The sequence below is a fragment of the Mustela nigripes genome, chromosome 6, assembly GCF_022355385.1.
Source record: "Mustela nigripes isolate SB6536 chromosome 6, MUSNIG.SB6536, whole genome shotgun sequence".
Taxonomy (NCBI): Eukaryota; Metazoa; Chordata; class Mammalia; order Carnivora; family Mustelidae; genus Mustela; species Mustela nigripes.
This window is the reverse complement of record NC_081562.1, coordinates 92,423,769-92,442,637: the sequence shown is the minus strand read 5'-3', so window position 1 is coordinate 92,442,637 and position 18,869 is coordinate 92,423,769. Positions and strand designations below refer to the sequence as shown.

General features: G+C 52.2%; 1 protein-coding gene across 1 annotated transcript; it reads left to right on the top strand.

Annotated features, from left to right (window-relative positions):
- Positions 1-371: 371 nt before the first annotated feature.
- MYO1A (myosin IA) lies at positions 372-18,456 on the top strand. Its single transcript, XM_059404924.1, has 27 exons — positions 372-485; positions 612-727; positions 1,013-1,107; positions 1,323-1,427; positions 1,637-1,683; positions 1,819-1,882; positions 2,298-2,396; positions 4,395-4,498; positions 4,614-4,761; positions 5,237-5,355; positions 5,433-5,519; positions 6,918-6,983; positions 7,146-7,250; positions 9,639-9,701; positions 9,911-10,111; positions 10,281-10,507; positions 10,854-11,054; positions 11,307-11,400; positions 11,833-11,982; positions 12,102-12,170; positions 12,594-12,668; positions 15,828-15,962; positions 16,654-16,760; positions 17,157-17,289; positions 17,392-17,544; positions 17,723-17,850; positions 18,144-18,456. The coding sequence occupies exons 1-27, from the start codon at positions 372-374 to the stop codon at positions 18,265-18,267; spliced, it is 3,129 nt and encodes a 1,042-aa protein (XP_059260907.1). The 3' UTR covers positions 18,268-18,456.
- Positions 18,457-18,869: the final 413 nt, after the last annotated feature.

Genomic DNA, 18,869 nt, shown 5'->3' with positions numbered 1-18,869 from the left:
TTCCTCCCCAGGCTGCTCTCCTGGAAGCACAGCCGTGCTCCCCTGGGGTTGGTTGCTGCCTGCTGGGTGCCTTCCTTACCCCAGTCAAAGGCAGGTGGTCCTGTCCCACCCCTGCCGCACCCCCACCAGCCCTGGCCCAGGGAGCAGGGGATTCTCCCCACTTGGCGAGCGTTCTCACAGCTTCCCACAGTTAGCTTGGCGTAGTCCAGAGGCCTCCCTGGGTTGAGGACGGTCTCTATGGCCAGGAGCTGGAGGGGAGGCTCTCTTAGCTCCTTCTGCCCTCTTCCCCTCACACAGTTACTGGCCCCTAAAGCTGAGCAGACTTCAGCCAACTGTTTCCCTTATTCCCAGGACCAGCAGCCCCTCTAGACATGACTCTACTGGAAGGCTCTGTGGGGGTGGAGGACCTGGTGCTCCTGGAACCCCTGGAACAGGAGCCTCTGCTCAGGAACCTCCAGCTGCGCTATGAAAAGAAGGAGATTTATGTGAGTGCGTGTGGGTGCCCCTGGCTGCGGGGGTGTGGCTAGAACTGTCCTGTGCTCCCACCACCCCTCCCAGCATCCCCTACCCCAGCCCTGCTCATCCTCTTTCCTTTTTTTTTTTGCCTCCAGACCTACATTGGTAATGTGTTGATCTCAGTGAATCCCTACCAACAGCTGCCCATCTATGGCCTGGAGTTCATTGCCAAATACCGGGACTATACCTTCTATGAGCTGAAGCCCCATATGTAAGTAAAGGGACCGAGGGAAGGCTGACAGGGCCCCCACTTCCTGAGAGCGAGACACCCTGATTTCCTCTATCCTTTCTCCTGAAGGAGGCTCTCCAGCTTCCCTACCCCCCACCCACCCCAGTCCCAGGAAGCCCCTTCCTAGACCTATCCCTTGCTCAGTCTAATCCAAGTGAGGAGGGCAGATGACTGTGGGGGCTGGAGATGGAGAGAAAGATCTCTCCATCTTTCTTGGGTCTTGGATTAGCCCCACCTTAGTCATCACCTGCTTCCTCCCCCCCGAAGCTATGCTTTGGCAAATGTGGCATACCAGTCACTGAGGGACCGAGACCGAGACCAGTGCATCCTCATCACCGGCGAGAGCGGATCCGGCAAGACCGGTGAGGGCCTTGGCTGGGGGCTGGGGGCGGGGGGGGGGGGGGGGGGCGTGGAGTCACTGCTCCAGCTCCCCGCTCATCTCTTTCCCAGCCAGGCCAGGCCCTGCCCCACCCCAGGAATGCCTCCCCAGCTTTTCTGCTTGTGAGGGGTGTGAGGTGCTGGACTTGAGGGGAGTTAAGGGGGGGTGGGGATCCATGTGAAGGTTTCCCTCACACAGAGGCTAGCAAGCTGGTGATGTCCTATGTGGCGGCTGTCTGTGGGAAAGGGGAGCAGGTGAACTCTGTGAAGGAGCAGCTGCTTCAGTCAAACCCGGTGCTGGAGGGTGAGGATTCCGGTCTCTGCCTTCTCTGCCCCCGCACCCCCTCCCCACGGGCCCCAGAGACACTTGGACCTACACCCTCTTACCCTGTTCTTGTTCACCCTGAAAAGTCCGGGATTGGCATGATGGCTGGAAGACCTTCCTCCTTCCCCTTCTCAAGAGCCCCTCTCCTCCCCTCAGTCACCTCCCCTCCCCTCTCCCCATCTCTGCAGCTTTTGGCAATGCCAAGACCATTCGCAACAACAACTCCTCTCGATTTGTGAGTGACCATCTCCCTGGCCTGGGAGGAGAGGGTGTGGGGGCTTGAGATGGAGGAATGAGGCACAGACCCCTGCCGGACAGGGTGGTGAGAAGAGGAGGAAGCCAAGTCTCTCTCTCTCTCTGGTCTCTGAAGGGAAAATACATGGATATCGAGTTCGACTTCAAGGGATCCCCCCTTGGTGGCGTCATCACAAACTGTACGTGTCTCCCTATTCCTTTTTTTCTTTTTTAAGATTTTTTTTTTTTTTTATTTGAGAGAGAGAGAGAGAGAATGCACAAGCTGGGGGCAGGGGCAGAGGGAGAGAGAGAAGCAGACTCCTTGCTGAGCAGGTGGGACTCGATCCCAGGACCCTGAGATGAAGGCCCTGAGTTGAAGGCAGCCTCTTAACTGACTGAACCCAGGCTCCCCGAACATGTATCCCCATTCTGCTCACCACCTCTTTTTCCTCCCCACCCCACGGTGTCCCTTTCTGCTGATTTGCTACCTTAGGAAGGAATAGTCGGCCACTGAGACTGCCCAAGTCCTCAGAACACCAGTGATGAGGGTCGACCTAGAGGGAAGCTGTGACATCTCCCAGCCCCTCAGGATGTTATTTTCTAATCTGCTGCCAGATCTGCTGGAGAAATCCCGAGTGGTGAAGCAGCTTGAAGGAGAAAGGAACTTCCACATCTTCTATCAGCTACTGGCCGGAGCAGATGCCCATCTGTTGAGTATGTGTTTGTCCCAGAGACAAGGCCGAAGAGCCCAACTTCCATTCCATCCCCTCTGGGCTCCTGCAGCCCTCAGGCTTCTTCTCCCTGCGTTCCTCGCTCTGAATCTCAGCCACTCGTTCGTTGCTGGGAGCAATCTCCTGACCTCTATGTTCTCTTCTTTTTCTGGGATTGTATTGCTAGGAATAAACCTTCTGGCCTCTTATTCCTCTGTCCTGCTTGGGTTCCTGCTTCCCCAGGCTGGCTTCAAAAATGGAACACTTATTTCCATCTATCATCCTTTCCTATCTTCAGTGTAAAGGGCTTTATCGATAGCTCAGCAGAAAATCCGGCAAGATATTCTAAGTGTTCAAGAATGTTTGATGAGCTGTAGTAGAAGCTGTTCTGGGTCTACATCTGCCTCACCCAGGCCCTGTCCTTGATTTACTCTTCTTAGATGGTTTTATGGAGGTTTCACTTATTCATTCATCAAACAACTCTTGAATACCTACTGTGCTCGAACATGGTGCTGGCTTCTAGTGGTGCAGAGTTGAGTAAGATGACATGGACCCTGTCCTCAAGAACTTACAGTCTCCCAGGGATGACAGCTATTTGAACAGGAACACAGCAAAATATAGTGTGATCAGTGTCACAGGCCTGTGCTGGAGGCTGTCAGAGCACTAGTCATGGAGTACCCTGCCTTGTCCAGGGGAGCCCTGGTTGTTAGATCGACCCGAGGTGGCTCTGGGTGGGGAGCACCATGGAGTCTGGTGGGACTTCAGGCCTTGCCAGTGTTTGCCTCCCAATCCAGCCTCTAGCTGTGAGCATTGTGGGTGTCTGGCCCCCAAGGACCTACCCTTTTGGTTTCTGGTTGTTCTCCACTCGACTTGTGACTCTCTCCTTACCCCTTGGGGAGGTCTCCCTGGTTCAAGAGCCCCTATAGCTCACATACTTCCTTCCTGGCTCCATAGTCTTGGTTGTGTTCGGGTTGTCTGAATCATAGGCACTAGTGTCCTGTTCTGGTTGGTTCAACGATTGATTGAAGCCAAGGCTGGACAGGGCCTCCCTGGTGTCATCATCCCAGGGCCTTTCTGACTCATTCTTTGTCCAGACACCCCTCTTTAGCAGGTTCCTGTTTCAAAATTTGTATCTCAGGGGAAGCTGCCCTTACACTCTGGTTTGAGGGATATTCCCTGATTCTCAGATCGGGTAAATAATAGCTAATTGGTATCTTTCAAGCTCCATGCCTAACCTACTCCTTCCCGCCTCAGGTGAACAGCTTTGACCATTCCCTTGATTCATTTCTTCTTAAGAAAAAAGTTTGTATATGGCAGCCAGGCACACAGGATATGAAGATGAAAAACACAGTCCCAACGCACAAGTTGTTCATTTGTGGGAGAGACAGAAGAAAACAAAACCTAGCCCATATGTTGTGGGCTGGGATAGAGGCTCACCATGGGGGGAACACAAGAGAGACTTTTGGCTCAGCCCCACGTCAGAGAGAAGCGTCCAGAAGAGGGGTCAGGTTTGGGGAACAGAGCATCTGACACTTCGTTCGTGCTGAATGAACAAATAATGAATGGGCCAACTCGGGCCTAGGTGAGGTGTTGAGGCTTGGAGTGGGTGGGACATAGGTGCTCACCCTTCTTTCCTCACCTTTGTCCTCTCAGAGACACTGAGAACTGAGCAGGATTGAGAGTTTGCTTGTTTTCATTGTTTAGAACCCTGAGGGTGAGACGAGGAATGGAGTGAGTCTTTTCTTTCATAAAAGTTGGAAAGAAATAAAATCATAAAAGTTGGATTAAGAACACCCAAACCCTAAATACTGCTTAAAATTTTCATTTATTCTCATGGGAATTAGTGATCCCCAAACAAAGGAGGCAGGGGAAAAGTCTAAAACAAAAATGGCTCTTTTGAATTAATGAGTATACCAAGCTAGGTCAGGGGCTGTGAGAGTCAAGGCCAGAGCCTCCTGGGAGCCTGCGTACTAACCCTCTTCCCTCGCACTGGCCCTCCCAGAGGCCCTGAAGCTCGAGCGGGACACAAGTGGATACACCTATCTAAACCAGAAAGTGTCCAGAGTGGACGGCATGGACGACACCTCCAACTTCAAGGCCGTACAGGTGGGTGCCCGGGGCGGGCCCTTAGGTCAGCCCCTGAGCCCAGGCTTTGGCTTTGAGAAGGGATGCATTGAACTGCCACCACCGTTCAGCTTCTGATTTCTGCTCTCTCATCAAGAGTGCAATGGCTGTGATTGGGTTCTCGGAGGAGGAGATTCATCAGGTGCTTGAGGTGACGGCCCTCGTGCTGAAGCTGGGGAATGTGGAGCTGGCAGATGAGTTCCAGGCCAATGGGATATCAGCAAGTGGCATTCGGGATGGGAGAGGTCTGCATCACCCTGCTGGTAACCCCAAGCAGCTCCCAAATCTTCTACTACGATTTCTGTTCTTCCATCAACTTCCATGTCACTTACTTCACTCTGATTCTGTCCCCCTCTGCCCATTCCCGAGCTCTTCCCTAGACACACTGTTGGAGATTCCCAGTGAGACACTTTGGAATGAGGTTTTGAAGTTCGATAGTTCTAGATTCTGGGACCTCTCTGAATCTCAGTGGAGTTTTTACAAAGCATTTCGGGAGATTGTCCTACTGAAGTAAAGAATGCATTCAAAGTGTCCAGAGCTCCCTCTGTCCTCCTCCTCCTCCCCAGAAATTCCTCCTGGGCTGTGTTCTGGATGGGCTATAAGGATATCCCCAGCAAGACCCAGGGACCCCTGTCTCCCAGCAGTGTCACTTCTCAGCCCTCTTCCCCTGGGAGGAAAGCCCTCTTTTCAGGCCATGTTGTGTTTTCCTCCTCACTCTAGGAATTCAGGAGATTGGGGAAATGATGGGTTTGAAATCAGAGGAACTAGAGAAAGCTTTGTGCTCAAGGACCATGAAAACAGCCAAAGAAAAGGTGGTCACTGCACTGAATGTCATTCAGGTAAGAGCCCTATGGGGTGAGTCTGACCTGGGGACTCTTCTGTGGCTACTCCCCTAACCAGCTGGCCCTGCCCGCAGGCTCAGTATGCTCGCGATGCTCTGGCCAAGAATATCTACAGCCGCCTCTTCAACTGGATCGTGAATCGAATCAATGAGAGCATCAAGGTGAGAGGTGGCTCTCTGCTCCCAACACTCTCCTGTCTGCCTCACCTTTCTTGCCCTGGTCACCATCCCCATACTTTAGGTTCTGAGATGAGCAGAGGAAGAAGGAAAAAGCGTAGGGTCCAGTTCCTTCCAGTAGTGTGTTGTTGTGGAAACATCTCTAGTTTTTGGGTTTGACTCTCTGGATCCCCTATTTACTGCCTGCGTGACCTTTTTGTTTCAGAGATTCTGAGCCTCAGTTTCCTGATCTGGAAAATTGGACACTAATGGCTACCTGCTTCACAGGGCTTAGTGAGGACTGGATAAAATTACGTACATGGTTACCATATAACCCAGAAATTCCACTCCCAGATATAGATCCAAGAGATTTGAAAACAGATGTCCACATAAAAACTTGTACCCAAAAGTTCAGAGAGGCATTATTCATACTACCCCAAAAGTGGAAACGACTCCAATGTCCCCCAGTTGATGAGTGGATAAACAAAATGTGGTATATTCATCCAGTGGGAGATTAAGAAGGAACGAAGTACTGATTCATGCTCAGCATGGACAAATCTTGAAAACATTCAAGTGGAAGAAGCCAGACACAAAAGGTCACATTTTGTATGATTCCATTTATACGAAATGTCCAGAATAGGCAAATCCATGGAGATGGGAAGCAGATTAATGTTTAGCAGGGGCTTGGGGTAGACGGAGGAGAAGGGGGGAGTGTCTGCTAATGGGTGTGGGGACAAGATTCCTCTTGGGGCTGATGAAAATGTTCTGGAATGAGATAGTGGGGATGGTCATATACCTTTTGAATATACCAAAAAAAAAAAAAAAAAAAAGCACTGAATCATACACCTTTAAAGGGTAAATTTTATGGAATGTGAATTAGATCAAAATGGAGCTAGTATTCAAAGCTTTTTGTACATGAAATGCCATCAATTCAGAAGCTATTACTGAAAGGCAGCTGAGAAAAATAGGATTTAAATCTAGGTTTGGGTAAATGCTTAGCTCTTTTGAAATTTGATTTGTTCATCTGTAAAATGGGAATAATCACACCTTCTAGGGTTATTGTGAGGTTTCTTGAAGTAAGAACGTAGACTTTTTTGTAAAATGCCCTACAAATCTAGGAGATGGCTATTGTCCAGAGAGGATCTTACCGTCTTCCTGCCTCATTCCCTGGGAGCACCAGCCTAGAATCTGTTCACATCTCCCTTCCTCCCTCAATTCCTCCCTCTACTTGTCCTCTACCATGCAGAGGAGGAAGGAGGATAAAATCACAGCAGTCCTCTCCCAGCATGGTCAAGCTCACCTGAGTTCTGTTCACCCTCTGCTCCAGTTGCCTCTGCCCCAGAAGGGCCTGGCCTGGTTTGCAGAGGAGGCTCGTCCTCAGACTTCTCTTTTCCTCCTCTTCAGGTGGGCACTGGGGAGAAGAAGAAGGTAATGGGGGTCCTGGATATCTATGGCTTTGAAATTTTAGAGGTGAGCGAGTTTTGCCCAACTACAGCACCCTGCTTCCCCGGGGTTGGGGCACGTAGACTCGGGGCTGGGGAGGGGGTGGTGAGAGAGGGGAGGCGTAGGGCAGAGAGGCAGAAAGGGACTTGGGCTGAGTGGCTCCCTTTCTGCCCGGGGCCCCTCCCTCAGGATAATAGCTTCGAGCAGTTTGTGATCAACTACTGCAACGAGAAGCTGCAGCAGGTGTTCATCGAGATGACGCTGAAAGAGGAGCAAGAGGAGTATGAGAGGGAGGTACGCCGAGCCTTCCCCTGCTTACCCTCTCGGAAATTGCTTCTGGGCATGTGCCCGATCTGTCCTTTTCCCCCATCACAATTTCCTCTCACTTGTCCCCAGATGGGAACACAAAGGACAACAAGTATCCCTTGCACAGGTGCAGTCCAGCATTACCGAGAAGCCCTGGTTTTTGCTCTCCATCCCCCAGGCCCCCTGCGCCCCACCCCAGGCCATGCAGGGAAGGGGCAGAGGGATGGAGGGGTGTGTGTGGGGAGACCTCACGCGGGTGCGGTGACAACTGTGCGTGGCCTGCAGCGCACTGTGAACCAGATTTAGAAGGGCCATTTCTCCTGCCCTCATCACCCTACCACATCCCTTTTGGTGCTTTTCTTTAACATCTCAGAATTCTTTGTCTCCTGGGGCCCTGGCTGATGTCACTCTCCCCTCTTGTGGCACTCTGATCCCAGACTTCCTCCCCAGAAGTGCCCCATGGCTCAACATTTCCACACTCCTTCCCCTGTTTGCCCAGAACCCTTGTTTTCTGTGGCTAGGTGTGAGAAAAGCTATCTGATTGAGCTAACCCACCCCAGAGTGTGAATGGCTGAGAGTCTCACTCGTCAAAACCCTCCCAGGGATGCTGCCCGGAGCCGTCAGGGATCCGCTGTGGCAGAATTTCAGGCAATGTGGCCACAATGTGTGGGAAAGGTTTTATTTTTTTTTCTTAGTTGTTTTGTATATTTTTATTTTAAAAATTTAATGATCAAATGGAGAACACATTCCCATGCTTCGAAATTCAAAAACTTCTTTAAAAAGCTCATAAAGAAGAGCTCAGCTCCCTTCCAGCTTGTCCCCAGCCTCCTAGAACTCCTACCATCTAGAGCCAACTGAAGGGGCCCTTTTTTCACAGGTGTTTCATATGTAATCAAGCAAATCCATAAGTACATTTGCCCACAGAATTTATTCAAATGGCAGTGAATACAATCTGCTGCACATCGTGCTCTCAGTTGACAAGAGATCTTTCTGTATCGGTAAACAAAGAAGCATCTTTATTGCTACTAGGATTGTAAGGATCTCATACTTCATTTAACTAGTTGAGGAAGGCATATTGGGGATGAAGTACGAGGGCAACTCTACTTAATTCTACTACGCGTTCCCTAAAGATCTGTGATTCCCTAAGGATCCCTAAAAAGAAAGAGAGGCTTGTGTTCCTCTGCCACATGCCCATACCCGGGAATGGCCTGAGCCTGGGAGGTGTGGCCCTGGAATCAGGAGCCACACCTGATGGGTGGGGAGCAATTATCAAGTGGGGAGCAATTATCTTTGGGTCTTCTTCTGTACCATTCTTGCCTTTGTTAAAAAAAGATTTATTTACTGGTGCGCCTAGGTGGCTCAGTCGATTGGGTGTCTGCCTTTGGCGCAGGTCATGATCGAGCCCCGTGTTGGGCTCCCTGCTCAATAGGGAGTCTGCTTCTCCTTCTTCCTCTGCCCTATTCCTGCTCTCACTTCCTCTCTCTCTCAAATAAACAAATCTTTTTTAAAAAAGATTTTATTTATTTATTTGAGAGAAAGAGTGTGCACGTGTGGGGGGGGGCTGTGGGGAGGAGGGCAGAGGGAGAGAGAATCTCGAGCAGACTTCACACTGAGCACAGAACAAGTGACCCTGAAATCAAGACCTGAGCAGAAATCAAGAGTCAGAAGCTTAACTGATGGAGCCACCGAGGCACCCCCATTCTTGCTTTAAAAAACAAAAACAAAAACAAAACTACCCAATCCCAAAGTATCAGGTAGATTAGTGGTTCTCAAACTAGGGGCATCAGGTGTTAGGAAGGCAGATTCCTAGGCTCTGTCCCAGACATGCTAAGTCGGAAAGCCTGGGGGTGGGGTCCAGCAGTCTGTTTTCGCAAGCCCTCCAGATGACTGCGATCCAAGTTCGGGAAGCACTGATGTAAGTCTTTGAAGATGTATTAAGTTAGGTCTGCTATTTGATGAAGTTGGCTTGTGCACTTTGGCTTATAGGTTTTTGTGAGAGCAGCGTAGCCATTCTCTCTTCCACATACTCGGGGACCCTTCCCTACTGCCACAGTGGGGTAACCCCTAGCCCAGCCTTCACTCAACATATGACACCTCCCTCTCCAGCCCACAGTGCCTATAGGGCACTTTGAAGCATTTCCCTGTCCCTCACAGCTGCTTTGGGTCTTCCCACGTGTCCAGCTACCCACCCCACAAATTCTCCATCAAAACCTTGGAGGGATGGGGACCTAAACAGAAATCACACCAGGCACCCCCTTAACTATGGGGCTTTCTGAGTCCTTTGTGGGATGGGTTGAAGGGAGCCTGAGTCCCATGAGTTCTTCGGAGACTTGTCTTGGACCTGCTCCTATGACGTGTCGCATTACCTCTTGCCAGGGCATACCGTGGACAAAGGTGGACTACTTTGATAATGGCATTATCTGCAACCTCATTGAGCATGTGAGTTATTCTTCTCTCATCTCTGAGACCTCCTTCCTCTTCCAGACTGCCTGAATATCCTTGCCCTGTCTCTCCCACCTGCCTTTCCCTGCCCCACTTGGTAAAGATGGTAAACAAGACAAAGGATGAGGGGCAGAGGGACAGCAGTGAGGATGTGGACATATTGGAGGCCCTGGCCTAGGTTGGGCTGATCTTGTTTCCCTGACCAGAATCAGCGAGGCATCCTGGCCATGCTGGACGAGGAGTGCCTACGGCCTGGGGTGGTCAGTGACACCACTTTCCTAGCGAAGCTGAACCAGCTCTTCTCCAAGCACAATCACTATGAGAGCAAAGTCACCCAGAACGCCCAGCGCCACTATGACCACACCATGGGCCTCAGCAGTTTCCGTATCTGCCACTATGCGGGCAAGGTGACATGGCAGGGCTGGAGGGTAGAGACCAGGGCTGGGCGTAGGTGAAAGGCAATGGGGGAGAAACTACGGGGAGATGAGATCTGGGAATACGTCATGCTGAGACGGGGAGCACCAGTTGCTGGGACAAGGTCATGGGCCCTCCAGACCAACAGCTGTTTCTCTACAGGTGACTTACAACGTGAACAGCTTCATTGATAAGAACAATGACCTACTCTTCCGGGACTTGTCTGAGGCCATGTGGAAGGCCCGGCACCCCCTCCTTCGGTCCTTGTTCCCTGAGGGAGATCCCAAGCAGACATCTCTCAAACGCCCCCCAACTGCTGGGGCCCAGTTCAAGAATTCTGTGGCCATACTCATGAAGAACCTGTATTCCAAAAACCCCAACTACATCAGGTGACATGCTGGGCACATAGGGAAATGCACTGTATGTGATGACACATGCAGTGTCCATGCACAATGTCCTTTTGGGGGGTATCTCCGGAATAGGGCTGTCAGAGGCCCCTCCCTCATAAAAAACAAAGTCAGATGAGTTGCTGAGAGTCCTGGAGCAGGGAGAGCATCAGACTTTGGTAGGAACTGTGCTTCAGTGAGTGAAGCTGGGAAGGCCAGTGTGTTCACTTCCTCTGAAATGTTTCTACTCGGGGGAATGTGTGCAGAACAGGGTTCTGGAGACCAGAATGGGTCACACTTGCAAAGGTGAAGCTCCTGAAGCCTGTGCCTTGCACCCCTCCACCCCAAGGTGTATAAAGCCCAATGAGCATCAGCAGCAAGGTCAGTTCTCATCGGAGCTGGTGGCCGTCCAGACTCGGTACCTGGGACTGCTAGAGAACGTGCGGGTGCGACGGGCAGGTTACGCCTACCGCCAGAGGTACGGGCCCTTCCTGGAAAGATACCGATTGCTGAGCCGGAGCACCTGGCCTCGCTGGAATGGGGAAGACCGGTAAGACCCCTGGGGGAGACAGGGGAGCAGGGAAGGGCAGCCAAGGACCATCTGGGCCAGGGAGGGAGCAGACAGTGGAAATCCCCAAAGGTCCATGAATGGATACTTGGGGAAATGAATTCTCACTTTTCAGGGGCTCTGAAATCTGTGCAAGCCCGGAGCTCCTCTCCCTGGGTAGAGGGAGTTGGGGAAAGGTAAAAGAAGACCCTCCCTGGGATGCACCTGGGCAGCTTTCCCCATCTGTTCCTGTAGGGAGGGGGTTGAGAAGGTCGTGGAGGAGCTGAGCTTGTCCTCAGAGGAGCTGGCCTTTGGGAAGACGAAGATCTTCATTAGAAGCCCCAAGACTGTGAGTAGGAGGAGGCAGTTGTGTTTGGCAGGGGGTGGGAGGCAGCTGGGTTGGAGAGCCCCCCAGTGAGAGGCCGGGCTTTAGGGAAGCATCCCTAACTAGGGACGGATGGTGGGTAAGGTAGTCTGCTCTCAGCCGGGACTTCATGCCTGGGACCTGAATCCTTGGGCTACGCCCCTGTCCTGAGCCCTGGCAGATAGGGGCCTGCATAGCCCACTCCGAGTGCCTCTGGCTGGGGTGGGACTCCTGGGGGTCCTGGGGATGTGCCCCTTGTGTCCAATCGTCCAAACCTAGCATAGGCCTGAGATAGAGTTCAGTAGGTGCTCGGGGAGTGACTGAGCAATGAGGACACCACTGGCTGGGAAGGCCAGGTGCCCTGGGTGCCACCAGGCCAGCCTTTCGCCACACACACCCCCCTTCCACTCTCCACAGCTGTTCTTCCTGGAGGAGCAGCGGCGCCTGCGCCTGCAGCAGCTCGCTACGCTCATCCAGAAGACCTACCGGGGCTGGCGCTGCCGGGCCCACTACCAGCTCATGCGCAAGAGTCAGATCGTCATCTCTGCCTGGTTTCGGGGCAGCAGGGTACCGCTTACCACCACCCTCCCCAGGGGTCACCCCCTGGCTCTTATAAGAGACTGGGAAGCGGGACAGCTGGTTCAGGAGATGGAGTTTCTTTCTAACAGTCCTGTTGTTTTCTGCAGCAAAAGAAACAATACGGGAAGATAAAGGCATCGGTATTGCTGATCCAGGCTTTTGTGAGAGGGTGGAAGGTAACCAGGAAGGGCAGAGGGGCCTCCTCCCCAAACACAGGTCCTTCCCCACATGCTTTCTCCCTGATTGTGCCAAGCACAGGGCAGAAAGTGGAGCAGGGAGTGCGTTGTGAGGTCAGGTCTGCACCTGCGCGTTGTGCGGTCTGCTGCCGTGGGTCTGGAAGGGTGGCCGCGGTGGGGAGGGGGGGTTGTGTCTGTGTGCAGGGGTGTGTCCCTGACTTAGTAACAGAGCTCTGCCTGTGGCTTGGAGGGCCCTCCTCTTGGCCAACCCGTCTGCCTCTCCCTGCAGCACAGTCGCAGCTCTATCTTACTGTGTTCTTTGTGTGGGAGAAAAATATAGAACCTCTTCTAGATCTGTCTTCTATCATCTAGGTCTAACTGTCTCTCTTTTACTTTGACTCCTTTCTCCTATGTCCCTGCCAGGCCCGCAAGGATTATCGAAAGTACTTCCGGTCAGGGGCTGCCCTCACATTGTCAAATTTCATCTATAAGAGCATAGTAAGTGGTGGGTTCGGGGGTGGAAGGTGGAGGGTTGTGGGGAGGGCACAGGTTTGGAAAAGGAAGATGAGTGGTTTGAGAAGCGGTGACTCAAGGCTTGCCCCCCAATGGGCTTCTTCCATCTGCTCCTACTTAGTGTTGAAGTCGGGGGGTAAAAGACAGTGGGGCAGCCACCAGCAGGAAGCAGGCTCCAGCGTCCCAGGGCCCAGGGACAGAATGGGAGGGTGTTCTGGCCTGAGCGGACACGGCTGGCAACCTTGTGGCCAGAAGGGCTCCCAGCACACTCACTGACTGATCCGTGGTGAATAGGCTCAGGAAGAGATGGGCTGGGTGGTTAACAGCCGTGGAAGAGGCTGAGCCTTCTGGAAGAGCACCATGAGGACACACACAGGGCTAACTAACTCAGCCTTCCAAGATCCATCTTAGGGTTGGGGTGAAAGTGGAGGAATCCTCCCTTCCACCTCTTCTGAAACCATAGCAAGTGAGTCCAAAATTAAATCTCAGGAGAGATCTTAATTCTGGAGGATCTGGGTCCAGGTGGCAGGAAGAAGCCAGGACATTCAAACTCTGGGCAGCTTCCAGGGAGAGGAAAGTGAACAGAGGAGAGTGTTTTCCAGAGACGTCCATCCAACAGCAATGGTGCTTCTGAGGAGCGGCAAGGGAAAGCAGACAGGGAGAGAGTAGCACTTCCAGCGACGCCTTGCAAAAAGCCAAAGAGAGGGACTGAGAGCAGGACATGTTGGACAGAGGGCTGGGGTAAAGCAGAGTTGACCTCTGCTGATTCCATTTTTGACAGTTAGGACTCTTACTAATTATGCTTCTGGGATACACTCATTGGAGCTCCCCTTTGTTGTTGGAGAGGTGGGATCCTTACTGGGCCTCTTCACTGTCTCCCTGAGCCCTTGCTGTGTCCCCCTTCTCCTGCCCTAGAGGGGCTCCATCACGATGGCCCCAGACTGTCTGCTTTCCTAGAGTACGTGCTCTCTCGCTGCATCCCTGAGGCCAGTAATCTGATTCAACTCTTATCTCCTGACTGGCCCCTCTTCTACCTTTTCTTTTATCTGCATATTATCAGGCATCTGCTGAATGTCACCCCAGCAGCTGCTGGGTTTAGACCAGTATTTCAGTGAACCACAGCCCCTACAGAAGCATGTGTACAGGGCCAGATGGCATGGATCCCTTCAGTGTTTCTGACGAGTTTGTATTTTGCTATTGCTTTGCCTGAAACTAATGTGAATACCTACTATTTTTTGAAAACTTACTATGCCCTAGGCCCTTTACATGAATTGACTCTAATGCTGTCAAAATTCTTGAGGTAGACCCTTTTCTTTCCTGTGTTTGGTAGGCCCAGAAAGGCTGACTAACTCGTGAGGGGTCCTGTAGGTGGTAAGGGCAAGAGAGCTGGGATACACACTGTTTGTCTCCAGAGTTTCAATGCCTGCCTAAGACTGTCTCCCCACACGGTCCCCGGCCTACCCAGGGCAGGAGGGCTGTAAGGGGAAAGGCAAGACTTTCTAGATCTAGAGAAAAATAATTAAAAAGAGAAAATACTCAGAGATTCCACATCAGTTAGAACATGGGGGATTGTGGGAAATGCTTAGGAACGTTCATTGAATTAAATCAAACTAGACCTGACCAAGGACCGGGAACTTAACGGTTAGACCAAGGCTGCTAGACCTTTGTGGTGGAAATATCAAAGAGCTGGGATAATTCCTGCAGAGTTACAGCAATATACTGAGTACACTGCCTTTTCCTATTTAAATTTTTCTAACCCAATGTCTTAATAAAAGTTTTCCATAAAAATTCTGAAAACTGGGACACCTGAGTAGCTCAGTGGGTTAAAGCCTCTGCCTTAGGCTCCAGTCATGATCCCAAGGTCCTGGGATCAAGCCCTGCATCCGGCTCTTTGCTTGGCAGGGAGTCTGCTTCTTCCTCTCTCTCTCTCTGCCTACTTATGATCTCTCTCTGTCAAATAAATAAATAAAATCTTAAAAAAAATATTCTGAAAACTTAGAAGTGCTCAAAATCAAGCTAATCTTTTTAAAGAGATTCATTTATTTTAGAAGAAGAGAGTGCGAACAAGTGAGGTGGAGGGGGGCAGGGGAGGTACAGAAGGAGAGAGAGAGAGAATATCCTGAAGCCGACTCCAAGCTGAGCAAGGAACCCGATGTGGGGCTTGATCTCAAGGCCCTGAGATCATGACCTGAGCTGGTGTCAGCTGCTTCACCAATGGCGCCATCTGGGCACCCCAACATCAAGCCATTCTCCATATCTTCAATAATTCTACCCCACAAACAAACAGGGTGCTCGGTGCTCCCTCGGATATAAAGACTTGAAAATCCTTGTTCTTTATTTGGGGAGAGTAAACAGATGCCATGGGTGAAACTTGATTGGATCCCAGAACAGGAAAAATAAAAGCAAAGCTAAAAAGAACATTTTTAGAAGTTTATAAAGGACGTTAGGAGAAATTTGAGTATGCATCGCTGTTGGATGAGTGTATCTAATTAATGTTAGTCTTTTTAGGTATGGAGGTGCATCTCAAAGGATGGGTAGGGTCTGAGTGGGCAGAGCTGAGCCGAGAGCAGCATGGACTAAGGCACAGAGAGCTAACACGTGGGATGGGCAGAGGGCGTGACAAGGAGTCCTGTCTGAGAGGTGTGCCAGCAGAGTGCAGGGATCCTGTGGCACGAGCTTGGGCTCTAAGTGGAAGACTTTGAATGCCAAGTGGAGGTGTTGGGCTGGACTGATCAGAGAGGAGGGGAGGCGGCCCCCGCTGATAGTGGTGGCCAACGGTAGGCAGTTGTGAACCAAGACAACAGGAAGGTACAGGAGCGAACTGTCAAAACATGGAGGCCAGTTTTCACCTTGGTTCCTCTCACTTCTCCTACCCTGGGCAGCAAATCTCTGCTTGGAACCAACCCTTCCCTCCCTTCAGTCTCCCAGTCACACTCTTACTGGCCAGCCTCCAGCCTACACTTGACACCAAAAGAGATCGGGGAGGGGACTCCCTTCCATCTCCTCACTCCACTTGGTGCTTCTTGCTCTGGGGGGGGGGGGGATCTCCCTCCTCTTGTGTGGCAGGATCTAGGGGAGAGTTTGCCTCTTGGGAGAACTTCCTTCTTATCAGTCCACTCCCAACCTCGCCCCCTCCCCACGTAGACACAGAAGTTCCTGCTGGGGCTGAAGGACAATTTGCCATCAACCAACGTCCTGGACAGCACGTGGCCGGCTGCCCCTTACAGGTGCTTCCACGCAGCTAACCAGGAGCTGCGGCAGCTCTTCTACCGCTGGAAGGTGAGCGGGGCCCAGCGTGGCACCTCTCATTTCTCTTTCCCTCCTCCTCCTGATTTTCCTCGTCTGCCTCCTCTTCCACTCCCCGTCACCGTCCCCCGCTTTTTTTTTTAATTGGGAAAAGCATACATAACAAAATTGGCCGTTTAAACCATTTTTAAAGTACAGTTCAGCGGCATTAAGCACATTCACATCGTTGTAAGACCATCATCTCCATCTCCACACTTTTTTCATCATCCCAAACTGAACCTCTGTACACATTAAGCAATAACTCCCCGCTCTCCACTCCTCCAGCCCCGGAATGTCCACTCCACTTTCCCTGTGAATTTGACTGTGCTAGGGGCCTCATATAAGTAGAGTCATACGTTTGTCCTTTTATGTCTGGCTTATTTCACTTAGCACAGTGTTCTTCCATTCAGGAAATACCTACTGACCACCTGTTTAGACTAGGCCTTGCGCTGTGTGTTGGGCATATAGCCCTCCCTCCTAGGGCTGGCATTTGATTGTTTCCAACCCTCTCCCCCAGAGGCCCTCAGGCCCCAGGGCTCCTCCAGCCCCTGCCCTCTCTGAAGTGCCTCCAGCCTGTTCTGTTTGCTGTCTCTCTGCTTCTCCACTTCTCAGTGTTCTTCCCATCCACCCTCCCCAGGCCTGCCCCCTGCCTCCGGGAGCTTAGCCCCTGCTCCTCCCCCCACAGTGCAAGAAATTCCGGGACCGGCTGTCCCCGAAGCAGGTAGAGATTCTGAGGGAGAAGCTTTGCGCCAGTGAACTGTTCAAGGGCAAGAAGGCTTCCTACCCCCAGAGGTGAGAGCCCCTCAGACCCCACACAGTCAGTCTCATCACGAGCAAAGGAGCATCCCCCAGGTGGGATAGGGCAGTGGTTCCCAAACTTGGGTGTGCGTAGGCACCACCTGGCAGGCTTGATAACACCCAGATATGGCTGCACCCTGTTCTCAGAGTTTCTGATTCAGCAGGTCTGGGGCTGTGGGCCCAAGAATTTGCCTTTCTGACAAGTACCCAGGGGACGCTGCTGCTGGTCGTGGCCCACGCTCTGAGAACCACTGAGAGAGAAGATATGGTGGAGGATGGGGAAAGGGGCATGGGAGGACTAAGAGGGGAACTCACTGCGGGGAGGCCCAGGGCCTTGGGGGTCAGTGATAAGGACCTGGTCTCCACCATGTACCTCCTATGTGTCCTCAGTGTCCCCATCCCATTCCATGGTGACTACATTGGGCTGCAAGGGAACCCCAAGCTGCAGAAGCTGACGAACGGATCAGATGGGCCTGTTCTGATGGCAGAGACTGTGAAGAAGGTCAATCGTGGCAATGGCAAGGTGAAGGCCCGCATCCTGAACCCCTCCCCGGAGCTTGCTCCAGAGTTGGAAGGGTGGGGGTTCATCCTTGCCTTTCCTCACACTTTCCTCTTCTGTCCCTAGATTTCCTCCCGAATTCTTCTCTTGACCAAGGGGCATGTGATTCTCATAGACACCAAGAAGTCCCAGCCCAAAATTGTCATTGGGCTGGACAGTGTGGCCGGGGTGTCAGTCACCAGCTTCAAGGATGGGCTTTTCAGCTTACATCTGAGTGAGGTATCAGAGCTCCCTGGCTGCAGGCCCTTAGGCTGGAGAAGGCGGTGGGCATCATGGAGTTGGGGTGGGCTGGGTGCGATGGGGCCCAGACCTCTCACTCTGGGCCTTCCATGCCTCTCAGGCTGCTCCCATGGAGGAAAAAGGAATCCCGTCCTCACTCTTTCTCCCCCTTCCTAAGATATCATCAGTGGGCTCCAAAGGGGACTTCCTGCTGGTCAGCGAACATGTGATTGAACTGCTAACCAGAATGTCCCGGGCTGTGCTGCATGCCACACAGAAGCAGCTTCCAGTCACCGTGACTGAGAAGTAAGGCCATGAGCTGGGGCTGAGGGCCATCTTGGGGGCAGATGACCAAGCTGTTGGTCATTGTGACCGGAAAAATCCGTGTAGTCAGAAACCGAAGCACACTCTGTCAGGGCAAGCCTCGAAGGTCTTCTTAGTCTCCCCACCCAAGCTGTCTGGGGCCCTGAGTCTTCTGATGCAAGGGGAGGAGAGATGCGCTTCCTTCAAGAAGGGGAGGGGAGGCCATCATGAAAATACGGGAGTAGGGTGAGGGGATGGGGGTACTAGCTTTGCCACTCTGCCTGCTCCCCCTCCAGTTTCTCAGTGAGGTTCAAGGAGAGCAGTGTGACTGTCAAGGTCATCCAGGGCCCTGAGGGCGGTAGAAATGGCAAGCTAAGCTGCAAGAAGAAAGGCAGCCGTGGCCTGGAAGTGACCGTATAGTGAGGAGGTGGGGGCCGAAGGCGGAGACAGCAGCTTCTTCTCCTGGACCAGTGCCCATCCTGCCCACCCGTGTTTGTGAGAGAATCTCCTGTCCAACCCCTCTGATCCCGGGGATGGGGCTCAGAGACTGAAGAGCCCTTGAAGAGAACCTTTCTCCCACACTCTTCCAGTCTCCTCTCCCTTAGAACTTAGCTTCCTCCCACCCTCGGATCTTTGACCACTAATAAAACAAGTGACTTTCCAAACATTTGCTCAGTGTGGGTGAGTCCCTGTTTCCTGGCCTTCACAGGACTTGTACTTTGACTGCCCTCGCCCCCTTCCCCCTCCTCAGGCTCCTTGGAGCTAGCAAATGCAGATAATAAGAATGGAAAAGAAGGGAAATTGTCTCTGGCCTCCTTGACCGGCTGAGCTCTGGCGGGGTTTGGAGAGACTGGGGTGGAGGTGGGGCAGCCAGCGATGGGGCTCAGGTCCCAGGTGGCCAGCGGACTGATTCATTAAGTGTGTCCCTGGAGGGAAGAAGTGAGGATCCCTGTCTTGTCGGAAACTAGGATCCTTTGGAGATTTAGCCTGAAAAGAGACCCAAGGCTGGAGGGCTCATGTGA